Source organism: Eptatretus burgeri, chromosome 16, assembly GCF_056783735.1.
Source record: "Eptatretus burgeri isolate ZD-2024b chromosome 16, Ebu_testis_v1, whole genome shotgun sequence".
NCBI classification, from domain to species: domain Eukaryota; kingdom Metazoa; phylum Chordata; class Myxini; order Myxiniformes; family Myxinidae; genus Eptatretus; species Eptatretus burgeri.
Genome location: NC_140976.1, coordinates 61,799,422 through 61,815,689, shown reverse-complemented (window position 1 = coordinate 61,815,689; position 16,268 = coordinate 61,799,422). Strand labels below are relative to the sequence as shown.

Here is a 16,268-nt window from a genome sequence, read left to right as displayed (position 1 = left end):
AGAAAATCTCACAGCTTCACCCTATCGCTCAATAAGTCTTGTCAAATGAACCCACCGATCTATTTCCTTGGTCATCCACTGGAACAGGTGCAGTCTCTTGAACTTCAAGGTCTCATCAACAGCAATAAAAATTTCCTCGGCCGACGACATAGCAAAGCTGGGCCTCAAAAGCCAGCCGCACACTCGGCATCCTCTGTCAACTGTCAAGTCGAATCTTTCCTTGGAAAATCAGAGCAACTCAGTCTACAAGGCTTTTGTCCATAGCTCAATGGAGTACTGCTCTCTGCTACGGGCTGGTACCCAGTATCACATGTCTCTCTCCTGAAGCTCTCAAAATCAATGGAATCTCCCGTGACGATGCCAATCAAGCACAGAGTCTGTTGGCTCTCACATCGCAGGCAGATTGGTGGTCTCTGCTTTTATCATATATTTTCCGAAATTGCTTCCTCTGCTCTCTCAGTAGTCTGACCCTCCCAATCTACTCCAGGACGTATGCGTTTTTCCAGTAAAGGACATAATTGTTCATATAATCACTGATCTCTCAATCCAAATTACTGCTTGAGCTCCAGACGTTGTATGGACTGGATTCTGGGGAGGATGTCGGAGAGATCAAGCTGCGGTGCATCATTTGGGAATGTCAAGATCTCGGACCTTGATTTCGCAGATGATGCAGTCATCTTTGCGGAGACTCTGGATATCCTTTTGGGGGTCCTTGAGGTGCTGAATGAGGAATCAGAGCTGCTGGGATTATGGGTTTCCTGGGTCAAAACAAAAATCCAGGCTTTCAATTACATCTTGGATGCTACTGTCTTGTCTGTACCTGTTTGTGGTGAGGATGTTGAGGTCATGGAAAGATTCACTTACCTTGGCAGTGATATTCATGTCTCTGCTGGCTATGAGTCAGAGGTCAATAGACGTCTGGGTCTGGCCTGGGGAGTCATGGATTCACTGGATCATGGGTTGTGTCCCTGTCGGTACCTGTGCAAGAGGGTGAAAGTCCGAGTCTTCAGGTCATTGGTGCTTCCAGTCTTGCTCCAATTTGAGACTTGGACTCTGAATAGGGATCTGAGATGGAGGCTTAATTCCTTTGGTACCAGGTCTCTTCGCAGAATCCTTGGCTATCGCTGGTCAGACTTTGTGTCCAACGAGCGGTTGCTGAGAGAGACTCAAACGACATTTGTTACCTGCATAGTCCGTGAGCGTCAGCTGCGGCTGTACGGACACATGGCTTGTTTTCCTGACGCTGATCCTGATCACCAGATTCTTTCAGCGAAGGAATCTCCTGAATGGAGGAGGCTAATGGGCCGACCACGTGCCTCCTGGTTGCAGCAGGTTGATCGGCATCTCAAGGAGATGGGGATGGGCCAGGCATCTGCCTGGGGGGATGGCCAGACAGAGGCCCCTGGAGTACCGGCGGAAAGTGGACGCAGCAAAGCGCTGCTCCGATGCATGCTCCCATACCTGAACTGACCTGACAAGGTGTGAGGCAGGGATGCCAGCCCAAAGGGGAGAACAGTGCTCCATCAAGCTGTGAACGAAGGCCTGATGATAGGTTGTTAAAAGTCCAGATTGGCCAAGGAAGGAACTTGGATGATTGAGGATGTCCTGTTGGCAGCTAGCTTTGGAGGCCATCTTGGAAATACAGTCTGCCTCTGAAAGGTTATGGCTGATGGTGAGGCCCAAATGTTTCAGTGACTTAACCTCTTCATGTGGTTTGTTTTGGAAGTAGATGGCAGGGTTCACCCGACGGTTCTTTCGGAGATAAAGGGTGAGTGTGTGGGATTTGTTTGGGTTGAAAACATATATTCCAAGTGTTGGACCAGGTCCAAGTTGGATCAAGGTCTGCAGAGAGGGAAGGAGCTACTGCCTGCAATCACAAGGGTGTGAGATAATTTCGTATTGAAGTAGCATTTATTTCATTTAAACACAATTTTACAAGTGAATTCATTTGATATGAGACTAATGGGACTGAAAGCAGAATTAGACAGGTCAGAGGTGAACCAGCCAGCAAATCAAGATATTCCACATTTCCAACAGGAAGTAATTAATAAAATGGGTATAAAGAGAAAGAAAATAGAGATTAAATTACCAATACATACCAGATTCCAGCAAACGCACCAGTTTTGGATACTGGATAAAGATAGTTTTTATTGTCACCAGCAAAGACATCCAATCTTCCCTCCGCTCATTCTGCACAACAACACTAAAAGAACCAGTACAAGAGATCGATGAATAATTTTGGCGAAAAGGCAATTGTTCTTGCTGGAGTACATATTAATATTGGTAATCTTGTTTTTACCTCTCCCACTGAAGGTTATGTTTTAACCACTGTCTATGTGTCTGTGAACAAGATATCTCAAAAAGTTGTGGATGGATATGGAAGAAATTTGGTGGAGAGGTTGGGTGTGTGAAACTTCTTCTTCTTCTTGCATATGGCAGCTTAGCTGCCGGGGTAGCTATCGTTTCTTGGAAATGTGACTGTGTTGCTGATGCAGTACCCCATCCACCAGTACTCACTAGTACCCACTAGTACCCCTCTACCAGACTGTCCAGGCTGGAGTTCCTCAAGGCAGCGTTCTGGGCCCTGTTCTTTTTCTGATTTTCATCAATGATCTCTCCGACTCTCTGGAAAATCCTCTTTATCTCTTTGCTGATGACTCCACCCTCTGTAGTACCATCGGTCATCCCTCAGAACGTCAAGCAGCAGCTTCTTCACTCTCTGCAGATCTGGATAAAATCACAAGCTGGTCCAACACGTGGCACATGTCTTTCAATCCTGACAAATCTCAGACTTTCACAATGTCCCTCCGAAAGGACCGTCTGGAAATGCCCCCATCGACTTTCTCAACAATCCGCTTGAAGACCTTTCATTCAAGCTTCTGGGTTTCTGCAAGATTCAAGCATCTGCCATGGTCTTTCCTGGGAAAGCCACATCTCCAAGCTGACCTCCAAAGTCAGTCAAAGAGTGGGCATCCTCCGTCGTGCAAAGTCCTTCCTCGGCCCACCTGAGCTGCTGACAAAAAACACAAAGCTTTCATCCACAACCTGATGGAGTACTGCTCTCCCCTCTGGGCTGGTGCTCCCACCTCTCACATTTCTCGGCTTCACGCTGTGGAAACCAAGGCATTTAGGATCATTGGTATCTCCCGCGATGAGGCTGAGTCTTTGGGTCTCTCACTCTCACAGCAGGCAGGACAGTGATCTGTCTTTTACCGTCTCCGCTCCCGCCTCACCATCCCGGCTCTGTCTGTGATCTGTCCCCCCACCCCCTCCATATTTCCACAGGGCACTCAAGGTCCACCAGGAAGCCCCTTCTGGTGAACCTACCAAAATCAAGAATCACCACTCACCTTCACTCCTTCATTCCTCTTTTTTCCCCACCTGTAGAACAAACCCCTCACTCTCTTCAATCCCACTCTTTCCTCTCGGTCTTCAAAACAGTTGTTCACCACCATCTCTTATCTCCCCCCCATTCAAAACCATGATCTTTTCTACTCCCGTTAATCCACCCCAAACCCACCTCTTTCAAATTCCCTGCTTTCCCTCCTGAAAGTCCCTGTCGTGTCCATCTTGTTTACCCCGTGTACCCTGGCCCATCCCTCTCTCTTCCACAAATCTCCACATGTCTCTATTCCCCACCGTTTTGTGCGTCCCTCGCTTGCCCCTCGTCTCCTGCTCCCTTTGTTATACGTTGTGTGTTCGCTCTTTTTCGAGCCTTGATATGTCTCCAAAAAAAAAAAACCCTATTTAACATGTCCAAGTACTGCAAAACTGGAGGTTCTTGGAAGTATTATGAAGGCGATTTGTGTTCTACAGTGTTCAAGCATATACGTCAATGTAAATAAAGGTTTAAAGAGGTTTGAAGATGAAAAAATAAATTAATTTTGAGTTTACTACCGTTTTACCGAGTGTGTTACACCACCCCACCGAACACGTTACGTTAGTTATTCGTGCCTGTTGTATGTCCTTTATGATGTCGTTAAAAACAGTAAGTTTCCCGTTTGGAGTGATTTCAATTTTGTTCGACTGCCAGACAGGCAAACAGAGTTAAAAAAAAAAAAAACACTCCTCTCAAAGTATGTGCGATCGGGGCGAGTTCAGAATAAAAGTACTGTAAAACGGCAAACTTGTCTTCCGATTCATGCTCCGATTCGTGTTCAAAATATAAAATTCGATTTATACAAATCGTCCTTCGATCATAAACTAACGATCATAAAAAGATAAGACAGATGGATGGGTAGACAGACATGAACCAATTCCTTAACCCAGCTTTTCGCTTCGTGTGTGTGGGGTAAATATAGCATCAAGGTGACGTGTAGTAAATTGCACAAACCACAAAATGTAGTAAAATAAAAAAATTTAAATTATCCAAGCTACCATAAAATTCCCTTACTTGTAAAAGTCTTCATAAAAACGGCCCTTGTAATCCTGCTGGATGTGGTCACGATGATCTTCGGGGAAAGCATCTGCAGCAGAAATAGCAAACCAACTTACGATGACCAAACTGAACATAATCCTCAAAGAACAGTTTTACATCATGAGGCCATACAAAAAAAACATACTTTTGTTTTTAGCATCATAGTACGTTCGGGAGAACAGAACGACGGTTGCTTCATGACAGCAGCTTTTATCCTGGAAATGAAAAGAAAACAAAACAAGACGTTAAATACAGCTTAGTTCATATTTCAAGGTTTTTGTGTCATTTTCAGCCAAGTGAGGAGTGAAAATAATTGCAAGAGTACAGGACATTGATAAGATAGCAGCATTGTGATCCACTAGACCAGCGTTTCTCAACCTTTGATGGCCCATGGCCCCCCCTACCGAGTCGCTTCACATTCGTGGTCCCCTGCCCTTCAATAAAAGATGCAGATTTCGTTTTATGAAATTTATTTACTCAGTCTTAAAAGATAAATCAAAGTAAACATTTTTCTAAGCAATACAATCAATGAGAGACTTGCTGTTGGGCTTGTCTGACGAGGCCTCTTATGTCCGGCTCCGTCTTGGACACAGCAAGGCGAATATCGTTCCCAATGTCAAGACGGTTTCTGGACTTCGTTTTAATGGTCGCAAGGTCAGAAAATCCAGATTCGCAAACATATGTTGTGGCGAATTGAATGAGCATTATGGATGCCTTCTTGCTGAGTAGTGGATACGCATCCTGAACAGACAACCAGAAGGTGGAGTGGTCTTCTTTGTTACTGAAGACCAGCTTCATTGCTTTTGAAACCTTCAACTCTGCCAGCTCCTCTGCTTCGTCTTCAGTAGGTTCAATTTTGACGTTAAACGGGTCTTTGTGCCACGGAAAATCCAACGGTGCATCGTCGAAATACGATTTGAATTCAGCGGAGAGATTGTCGAGATGTCTAGTGATGCAATCTTTGATGCCGACGGGAAGCTCAATCCTCTGCGTCTGCAGGTGCTCGTCCAAGAAAGGAAACGAGGCAGTGGACCCAGCCTTGATTCGTGCCTGCCAGACTTCCATTCTAGCAGACAGTCTGGCAAGCTTGTCTTGAACGTCACTGACTGTCACATCACGGCCTTGCAAGGACTGGTTAATTTCGTTGAGTCGGCCGAATATATCGGCCAGGTAGGCGAGCATCATGACGAACTCTTCGTTGTCGAAGTGGACATGGAGGTTGTTTTTGTTGTCTCGCAGGAAGATTTCCACCTCAACCCAGAGTTCATACAGCCGAGAGAGGCATTTCCCCCTCGATAGCCAACGGACTTTGGTGTGGAACAGAAGTCCAGCATATTCCGCTCCCATTTCGTTGGCCAGGAGTTGGAAGAGCCGATAATTTTTGGCCTTCGCATGAATGAAGTTGATCACTTTGACCGCGACGTCCATGACTTCCAGCAAACGAGGCGGAAGAGTCTGACGCAAGAGCATATCGGTGTAGCGAACAGCGGGAGGACGTCACATGGGGCCATTCATTCTTCACAAGCGTGACGAACCCTCCTCTGACGCTGACCATCGCTGGGGCACCATCAGTACAAATGTGTTTGAAATTCTGCCAACCGAGTCCATTAGCTTAAAAAAAAAAAAAAAAAAAAAAAAAAAAAAAAAAAAAGAGTCCACAATAGCTTTGATATCTGCCGCTGTCGTTGTGGTTGGTAGGATATTGCAGAACAAGAACTCTTCCTTCATCTTTCCCTTTCTCTCGTAGCGAGTGAAGGCGATCAACTGGCTCTCCAGGGCAGTGTCGGTAGACTCGTCTAATTGAAGGCTAGCCTGGAGCGTGCTTTGTTTGATTTCAGAGCAAACTTGACGGCACACATCAGCGGCCATGTCGTCAATCCGTCGTCGGATCGTGTCATTAGAGAGCGAAACTTGCTGGATCTTCTTTTTCGCCTCTGGTCCGATCATCAATTCCACCATTTTCTCTGTACATGACTTGATAAAGTCCTCAGCAATAGTGTGCGGCTTCTTGCACTTCACAATTCGGTATGCCACTTCGTAGCTGGATTGAAGAGCAGGTTTTTCTTCTGGCCGGAATCCAAATTTGGGAAGAGTCGCTTCACGGTCATATAATGATCGTTTCGCAGACAGACCGTCGATATTATCTTCCTTCCTTCCGGGATGCATCTTGTCGCGATGGTTTGAAAGTTTGGAAGGACGTAGTGACGCATTTGACATCACGACCGAGCAGTGCAGACATTGCGTGCAGTCCACGCCATCTCGACTGACATTCGTGAATCCAAACTTGACATAGCTGTCATTCCATTTTCGAACCTTCGACATCTGAGAAAAAAATTGAAAAAAACAAAATTCTAACGTTTTTGTAAACATTGGTTTACTATGAATGCTCTGTGGGCTCCGCCTTCTCTTTTAAAATCATGGTTAAACTCATTTACCCTTTTTACTTTGACACTATGACCGGAGACTCGTCACCTTAATTGTACATTACAAGCTTCTGCATTCTGAATCGCAGTTTTTCGGCGTCCGCTCATGGCCCCCCGGTCGAAGGCCGATGGCCCCCTTGGGGGGCCATGGGCCCCCGGTTGAGAAACGCTGCACTAGACCATAATATTAAAAATGATACTGGAATAACATAAAAAACCAAGTATAAAACAACAAAAAATGTCATCGCCCCCGCTGTTTTAGTAATTTTGCTGTATGGAGTTAAAGGGCGAGCCCATATTTGTCAATTAAAATGACCACCAATATACCAGTCGGCCACATTTGATCAGATCACAAAATAAAGTGAGGGCAAGTGTAGACCCTCATATACTGTGCTTGTGCCAAGTTTGAACAAAATTGGACCATGCAGGTCTGAGAAATGGTTGGGGACACATTTAAGTAACAAATAGCCATCAGTCAGCCATTTTGGATTTGATCTTGAAAAAAGTAATGACGTGCATATGTGAGCCATCGTCGTTATCTGTGTGCCAAGTTTGAACAAAATCAGTAAATACATGTCTAAGAAATGGTTGAGGACGTGTTCGACAATTTTTTTTTATTTAAACAACTAAAATGGCCGCCAGTCGGCCATGTTAGATGTTTTCAAAAAAAAAAAAAATGACGTGCATATGTATACCATCATGTGTTGTCTTTGTACCAAGTACGAATAAAATCGGTCCAAACAGTTCTGAGATATGGTTGCCGACGCACACACCGAGACCAAATTCATAAGCCTCCGTTTTGGAACAAGTCCAACGGGGACTAACAATACCGTTAATCATCACCAATATGGGAAAATTGCTTCTATGAGCGAAGAAGTTTACATAAATCAGCTCAAAATTTTAAATCATATATGTATATATATAATCAAAATATATATGCATTTATGAAATTTTCCTGACTTGGACCAACGTCGTGATGAGGTCATCATCACGATGGCGTCTTGACTGCCAACCCCGAAGGGCTTCCAGCAGTTCATGTGAGGAACAGTCAAAAGCTGTCACCAAGCAGATGAAAAGCGAAACTACAGACCTGGTTTTGCTCTTCTTCGGGCTCATCAGGGCAACATATCGCTGTTCCATCAACTTGGTGACTTAATCTGCTGTATTTATTTGTTTGTTTGTTTACTTATTTATTTATTATTGAGGTCATCATCACGACATTGGTCCAAGGCAGGAGAATTTCATAATCGAGTTATTATGTATATTTTGCGGATTTCGACCAGTGTCCCGATGCCAATTCTGACGAACCAATGTTATGGTAGACTACTGGGTGAACTTGAGGGTCAAATCGTCCGCTTGCACAATCACCAATTTAGCGACTGATCATTGAAAGAGACCGTATGCCCTCTGCCGAGAAAGACAAATAGATCTTTACTTCGGTTTTCGGCGTACAGAGAGCTCCAACAAGAATCTGTGCTCTGTCCAGATGTACGATCCTCCTGTGAGGAGGAATGGTTGTATGAAGCCTCCTGTGAGGTAATGACACCGATTTCATACAATCGTGCTTTTTAACGATGCTGGGGTTAATAGCCAAGTAAATATACCAAGTAAATCGATTATTAGCTTTCCAACCACGTAAATAATCGATTTTTAGCTTTCGAAAAAAGCATATCAATTATTAGCTTTCAAACGAGACCATTTTTAGATCCTCGTGGAGGATCTCTAAGTCTTACTCACGTTGTTGTTCTTCGTCTTCTTCTTGTGGACTTTTTTGTTTCACAGCCTACAGTTTTCATCGAAACTTCCTGAAACTTGGCACATATATGTAAAAATACCCTGCGCAGACAGTAATTATCTCCGATTTTGAAAATTCCTCCGAGAAAAAAAAGTTATGACATCAAAATATCTCCGCTAATGGAAATCGCCTAAAACATTATCTCCGAAACTCGGCAAGCATTTTGAATTCTGTTTGCGGGAATCGAACAGGGCATTAGCAGAGATGAATTACCGCACATATGATACATCACTATGACGTAATATCAATTTTTATGACGTCATTCCTATTTTTTGACATTTTTTGTTTCACAACCCAGAGTTTTCATCGGATCTTCGTGAAACTTGCCATTACATGTATATGCAGTTTTCAGAGGAAAAAAAACAAAATTAACTTTCACCCTTTAAAAACCATTTGAATAAATTATTGAAATAACAGCTGCTTTTTTGGTCATATCCTTTTCTCACCTGTGCTGCTAGTAGAGCAACTTGCTTTGTGATGCTTCAAAAGGTGGTGCATAATCAGAAATACTGTTTGATAAGGAAATATATTACTGTTTATATGAATAAAGTGAAAATGTTGAGAAAAAAAATTAATAATAAAAAGCGTTGAATATCGCAAGCATTTTCTGGATATAATCGATACGAGAAACGGGATTAAAGGAGACTCACCATTATAATAGAGTGAAGAAGAAAATTAAGGAGGAAGAGTTTTTGTTTCACTGTAAATTGACACCAGACCATCTATCCTCACCTTACTCAACTATATCATACAGTTTGCACATTGTCTTGCATCTATGTGCATGATGCGCTGCTGATTGTGTAGGGAGTACCATTATTGCTTGATTAGTGATGTAGATGCAAATTTCTCCAAAATTAGCAAAAAGGTTTTAAGTGTGATCAAAGGAAAATGTTGCCAATTAAGCTTGATTGATAATTATCAAGCAAGCTTAATTGGCAACATTTTCCTTTTATCACACTTAAAACCTTTTTGCTAATTTTGGAAAAATTTGCATCTACATCAATAATCAAGCAATAATGGAACTTATAATGGTATTAAAGTTCATTATAATTAACTTGAAAAGTTAAGTTTTAAGCAGAGAGCACAATGTATTGTTTAAACCCTTTCATGGGAAATGTATTCAAATACAACATGATGACATCTATGTGCTCGAACATGTATCAATTTTGAAATATATATATATATATATATATATATATATATATATATATATATATATATATATATATACATATATACATTTGATCAGAAGGAAAGTAATTAACTCCACTTTCCTCCATGTCTTTTCACCACTTCCACTCCCCCCAACACCCTCCTACAGGCAATCCCAAAATAAACATTTGTCACCATGCAATTTCAATATTTCCAGACAAGTAAAGGAGCATGTGAGTGGCATGAGGTTTGAAAGAGATGAGGATGTGAAAGCAGATGTTCTCAAGTGGCTGTGTACCTGAAATAAAGAAAGACCTCTATGCATCTGGCATTGACATTACCAAAACGCAATGGGACAGATGTGTAAGTGTAGTAGGGGAGTTGCATTAGAAATGTGTATTTTTAACTTCACTACTTACAAAACTTGGACTTGGGAAGAACCAATTTACCAGAAATATTTTCATGACATTTCAAGTACACTGGACTTTCCCAAGTCAGGTACAGGTGATTCATTTTGGGAAAACAAGACAACAGGTCCTGTTAATGTAGAGAATAGGATGTGCCAGGCCAAATTTATTGACAGGTTGGGACAGAGGAACCATAAAAATTATATTATGAGTAACATATTTGAGGCATTCAATTTATCACCCAGAAGAGGCCTCTAGCGGTTGAAGAAGGTCAAAGTCAAATGCTGTCACCAAGCAGATGAAAAGCGAAGCTACCAACTAGTTTCGTCCTTATTGGGCTCTTCAGGGCTACACATCACTGTTTCATCTTTTTAGTGACTATGAAGTCCACTTATGCTGCATGCACACACGCACACACAACCATTCAATCACTGTACAATTCCATCTGTAATAAAGCAAACCCTATATTGAAATAACAAAAACAAAGTATACATACAAAAAATAAAAAAAAGATTTTCAAAAGTTACCTTCCAATTTGTAAAGAGATCAGTCAAAAATCCATTCACAGCTTTCTCAAAATAGAGGTCACCTGCAGAGAGAATTCACTTCTGAACACAATTTTCAGAGAACATTCAAACAGTGTGTGGGTAATGAATGCATGGGAACTGTCAAAGAAAACGTTTAACAATTACAGGTAACAAACCTGCTCACCTCACAAATTCATGCCTGAAGGTTTATGTACAGGGGTTGGCATGGGAAGGAAATAAATTGGGGGAATTAAGGGTTTTTCCAGAGTAGATTGACCCATTTTCTAGGGTGTACTTAAAATAAAAGGTAAATTTTTTTTTTTTTAAAGAGTGAGGTTTAGATATGCTCCAATTAACGACCCCACAATCAACAAAACCAATCCCTCCCTTTTTCTCTAACGAATGAATCCTATCCTATTGTTTATTAACTTAGTGCAAAAAAACGGTCTAATAAAGAGTAATTAAACTTCATGTTAGCAGACAATGAAATCTGTCTGGGCGGATTCCCCGCCAATAGTGATGTCAGCAGGAATACTTCCTGTCAGGTCAGGTCAGGTATGGGAGCATGTGCCAGAACAGCGCGTCGCTGCGTCCACTTTCCGCCGGTACTCCAGGGGCCTCCGTCTGGCCATCCCCCAAGCAGATGCCAGGCCCATCCCCATCTCATTGAGATGATGGTCAACCTGCTGCAACCATGAGGCACGTGGTCGGCCCACTGGCCTCCTCCACTCATGAGACTCCCTCGCTGAGAGAATCTGGTGAGCAGGATCAGCGTCAGGAAAACGAGCCACATGTCCATACAGCTGCAACTGACGCTCACGGACTATGCAGGTAACAAATCTCATCCGAGTCTCTCTCAGCAACCACTCGTTGGACACAAAATCTGACCAGCGATAGCCAAGGATTCTCCGAAGACACCTGGTACCAAAGGAATTAAGTCTCCGTCTCAGATCCTTGGTTAGAGTCCAAGTCTCGCACCCATAGAGCAAGACTGGATGTACCAAGGACCTGAAGACTCGGACTTTCGTCCTCCCGCACAGGTACCGGCAGCGCCACACCCCATGATCCAGTGAATCCATGACTCCCCAGGCCTGACCCAGACGTCTATTGACCTCTGACTCGCAGCCAGCAGAGACATGAATATCACTGCCAAGGTAAGTGAATCTCTCCACGACCTCAACATCCTCACCACAAACAGACACAGACAGGACAGCAGCATCCAAGATGTCACGGAAAACCTGGATCTTAGTTTTGACCCAAGAAACCCGTAATCCCAGCGGCTCCGACTCCTCATTCAGCACCTCGAGGGCCCCCAAAAGGATGTCTAAAGTCTCCGCAAAGATGACTGCATCGTCTGCAAAATCAAGGTCCGAGATCTTGACATTCCCAAACTATGCACCGCAACTTGATCTCTCCGACATCCTCCCTAAAATCCAGTCCATACAAGTGCTGAAAAGTGTGGGGGCAAGTACACATCCCTGACGAACTCCAGTAACAACTGGAAATAAGTCAGAGATGGTACCACCACACTTCACAGCACTCTCAGTACCAGAGTAGAGTTCAGACATCAGATCGATCAGTTTTGGTGGCATCCCACGAAGACCAAGAATCCTCCAGAAGACATCCCGATTCACCGAATCGAACGCTTTACAGAGATCAACATAGGCTGCAAGCAGCCCCTGCCGAAACTCTCGTCTGTGTTCGGTGAGGACACGAAGGGCAAGGATACGGTCAATCGTTGACCTCTTTGGTGTAAAGCCTGACTGCTCTGGACGCTGGTGCTCAAGCAGATGGTGGCGAACCCTATCAAGAATTATCCGAGCAAAGACCTTGCCCGGCACTGAGAGCAGCGTCACCCCTCGGTAGTTGTTGCAGTCTTGGCGATCACCCTTCCCTTTCCAGAGAGGGACAACAAGCCCCCTCTTCCAGTCAGTTGGGATGATGCCTGTGTTCCAGGCAGAGCACAAAACTGCATGCAACGACACGAGTGCAGCATTTCCACCAGCCTTGAGAAGTTCGGCATGGATGCCACAGATCCCTGGAGCTTTGCCCCGTTTCAACTGGTTCACCGCAGCCCGTGTTTCCACAAGCGAAGGTGGACCACAGTTGATTCGAGGGTCAGCAACAGGGATTGTAACACCCTTGATGTCCAACTCGACAGCTGGGGGATCAGCCTGGTACAACCGCTCAAAGTAACCGGCCCAGCGGGCCTTCACTTCAGACTCCTCTGTCAAGAGCCTACCACTCTCTGCTGGAACTGCAGTGCTCCGAGGGATGGGCTTGGATGAATGTAATGCGCGAATTCCCCTGTAAGCGGGATGAGAATCACCTGTCCACAGGTGATGCTCTACCCCCTCACAGATTCCTCGCACATAGGCCTCCTTGTCCACCCTCAGTGCACGTACAGTTTTACGCCTCAGCTCCCTGAACAGCTCAGCTCTGCCATTCAGCCTGGCCCTGCGTCTCTGGTAAATGGTATCCAGTGTCCCTTGAGAGTCTGGAATGTGAACCTGACCTGACCTGTGCACTTCCTGTGCACAGTCTGGAATTCCATATTGCTACACGAGACAAGAACCTGTACTCAATGAAGGGTTCATTCGCCCCCTTCTTTGATGCCTAGTGCATGCGATTTGCAAATGGTCACCGAAGAGTGCGGTTATATGGCCCTCAGGGCTCCGTGAGCAAGTATGGACTTACAAAGCATACACATTATGTAGATGAATATGCAATTTATAGATGGTCACTTAAGAATGTGGCTATTTGTTGCTTGGGGCTCCCATGATCGAGCACTGGTATGTTCAGGAATTATGCACAAAACAGAAAGAAAGACAAGGTCAGGCTGACTGAGGATACCAGCAGGGGCCTAGGTCATGCTCAACGACCCCACATGGCACCAGGCAGTGCTATGGGATGCACATTTACATCGAGAGAATTGGGGTCATCGTCACACCCTCACCCCCCCCCCCCCTCTCCACCCCGCTCTGAATCCCCAGGTTACAAATTTATTTTGAAACGCCAAAAACTTTTCCCAGGCATACCCCAAGTACAACCACAAGTGCTCAACTCATTCCGTGCTGTGGTTAAGGAGTGCATCCAGGCATGTCGGTTTGATCCGTATCAATCGTCATTAGTATGAATATCTCACTTCTGGACCATTTGGATATGCTATGCTGAGAGCTAGGCCAATCGCTCCGTGTCATTCCACATTCATTCGGCTCTGCTCTACCGGTGGTATTACTACTACTCAGACCCCTAATCTCAGTTCTGAAACAATCAGACCGTAGACCCTCTCAAAAGGTCAAAAAATAATTAGCTGTTGAAAGGATATGCCGTATGCCTATGGCATATTATTTAGAGAACAACCCAATTGTTAACGAGCCGAAGGCTAAATCGACAAAGCGGTAAAAATGAAAAAAAAATCGAACAAAAGGTTATATTATTGTCAGCTATATTGTCTTTCGGTTGTATGTAGTAGCAATGGTTATATTACCAAAGGAAATGGTTATATCCCATATATTATTCAAACACATTTTTCGGGTTTTTTTTTGTATACCTTGTCGAGGTTCATGTGAGAGCCAACACACAATGCACAGCAAGGGGGGCATGAGACAAGAGGGGAGGGAGTGGGAAGGACAAAACAGTGGGGAACAGAGACATTAGATCTGTGGAAGGGAGAGGGATGGGGCAGGGAATAATATGGGGTATACAAGATGGACATTACAGGGAATTTCAGGAAGGAAAGCAGGGAATTTGAAGAAGGTGGGTTTGGGGTGGATTAACGGGGGTAGAAAAGATAGAGGATTAAGATGGGGGATGATAAGATGTGGTCGTGAACAGCTGTTTTGAAGGCCTGGAGGGAAGAATGGGATTGAACAGAGTGAGGGAGTTTATTCCAAAGGCGGGAAAAAAGAGGAATGAAAGAGTGAAGGTGAGCAGTGATTCGTGATTTTGGTAGTTTTACCAGAAGGAGGTTGTTGGCGGATCTTGAGCGCTTTGTGGAAATATGGTGGGGGAAAAAAAAAAATAATCGCAGACACAGCTTGGGGGGGCGAGACCAGAGATGAGACGGTAGAAGACAGCAACCTGCCGTTAGGGTTAAATTAATCCAAAAGACTATTGTGCAATTAAACAATAAAACAATCGGACCTTGCTTCTCTTGGTCAACAACCTGTTGATCTGCCAAATGAGTCGATTGTAATCCTGATAATGAGCGTGTTTGGACATATTAAAAAGTGGATCATCCAACACTGCTCGGGGTTCCGCATGTTAAATCCAGCCAATAACAAAGCGACTGCGTCAGCATTTTGCAGCTCCACACTCGGCTGATTAACGGACGTGGTGAAAACCCTTAAATGTGACAGTAACCTCTTTTCAAAGAGCTGCGTAAGAACCTTGAGAGAGAGTAGTTGATACTCAGGTTGAAAGATTGACTGTGTTGTGAAAATTATTTAATTCTCATAATCAAAAAGGTTAGATGTTAAAAATAATCTTTAAAAGTAACCAAGTTTTCCCAGAAGCACTTTTTTTTTGGAATACATAATCGAGGCTTGTAGAAGAGCTCATAAACTGAACGGCTGAGGATGTAACGGACAAAAACAGGACGCAAAACATGTGTGCATGGGTTGGACAAGATGGATATAGAAGGAAACTCCGAGGAGGGAAAACTGGAAAATTGGAAAGAGAAGGAATTTGGATGGAGGTTAACGAGGGTAGAAAAGATCATGGTTTTGTATTGGGGACGATCTGAGATGGGTGGTGGAACAGCTGTCTTGAAGACCTGGAGGGAAGAATGAGATTGAAGAGGATGATGAAGCTGATTCCACGGGCGAGAAAAAAAGAGGAACAGATGAGTGGAGGTGAGCAGTGATCAAGGAGAACAAACTATGAGACACCTGAGTAGATTCTGTATATTTTTGAGATTATCTTACTTTTGCAAAAAAAAAAAAAAATCCAGTTTCACTTTGCTCCAGCTCACACTTCAATGATTTGCTTATAAAATAAACAAAGATAATGTAAAATTGTTGATGTTAGTTTTTACAAATCCTTTGTTGTTGACCAATTTCAGGTTTAACTTGTGAATGGTCCATAATTATATTTATACAATCGCTTGGCAGGAGCTGAAGTACCAGGGGAGGGGGCTGTGTTGTGTATGTCAGGTACATATTAGTGATTAAAGTGTAAGGTCTTACAAGGACAGTGTGTTCACGTAAAATAGTTAATCCTCACCTGTATCAAGGACAGTGTGTAGGCTAAGTCATCCTGTTTTTGTGTACTGTTGGAAGGAGGTATTGTGTGCGGTCGTGCTTAGCTTGGTTAAGGGTGTCACGTGATATGTCCTTGCCTGAATCAGCGAGGACCAGGCAAGGGAAGGTGAAGAGACCCTCGAGAGCATCATTAAGAAGTCACCCTAGCCTATAGCACGATAAAAGTTCGCTCCCTTCCCCCCCGGCCACCTCCCTCTGGCGATTGCGCAGTCCCGAGGGCATGACCTCACCTCCGGTGCCATTTCCTGGAGCAGGACCCTGGGAGGGTGGGAGGGGCCCTCCC

The 16,268-nt window shown here is 44.0% G+C and overlaps 2 protein-coding genes across 9 annotated transcripts in view; both read right to left on the bottom strand.

Moving 5' to 3' along the window:
* DEPDC5 (DEP domain containing 5, GATOR1 subcomplex subunit) overlaps positions 1-16,268 on the bottom strand; it is a 150,067-nt gene that overhangs the window by 115,221 nt on the left and 18,578 nt on the right. For all 8 annotated transcript variants that reach the window (XM_085858670.1, XM_085858675.1, XM_085858671.1 and 5 more), the window contains 4 exons: positions 10,722-10,783; positions 4,563-4,632; positions 4,394-4,466; positions 2,100-2,203 (listed from right to left, as the gene is read on the bottom strand). In XM_085858670.1, the coding sequence (XP_085714796.1) occupies positions 2,100-2,203; positions 4,394-4,466; positions 4,563-4,632; positions 10,722-10,783 (309 nt within the window). The remainder of the gene's footprint in view (positions 1-2,099; positions 2,204-4,393; positions 4,467-4,562; positions 4,633-10,721; positions 10,784-16,268) is intronic.
* Positions 4,639-9,502, bottom strand: LOC147011179 (protein FAM200C-like). Its single transcript, XM_085858678.1, has 2 exons — positions 8,578-9,502; positions 4,639-8,339 (listed from the first exon to the last, which is right to left on the bottom strand). The coding sequence occupies exon 2, from the start codon at positions 5,885-5,887 to the stop codon at positions 4,943-4,945; it is 945 nt and encodes a 314-aa protein (XP_085714804.1). The 5' UTR covers positions 5,888-8,339; positions 8,578-9,502; the 3' UTR covers positions 4,639-4,942.

Coding starts and splice junctions, on each gene's coding strand:
- LOC147011179 (XM_085858678.1), bottom strand. CDS start 5,887: ATGCTCTTGCGTCAGACTCTTCCGCCTCGTTTGCTGGAAGTCATGGAC.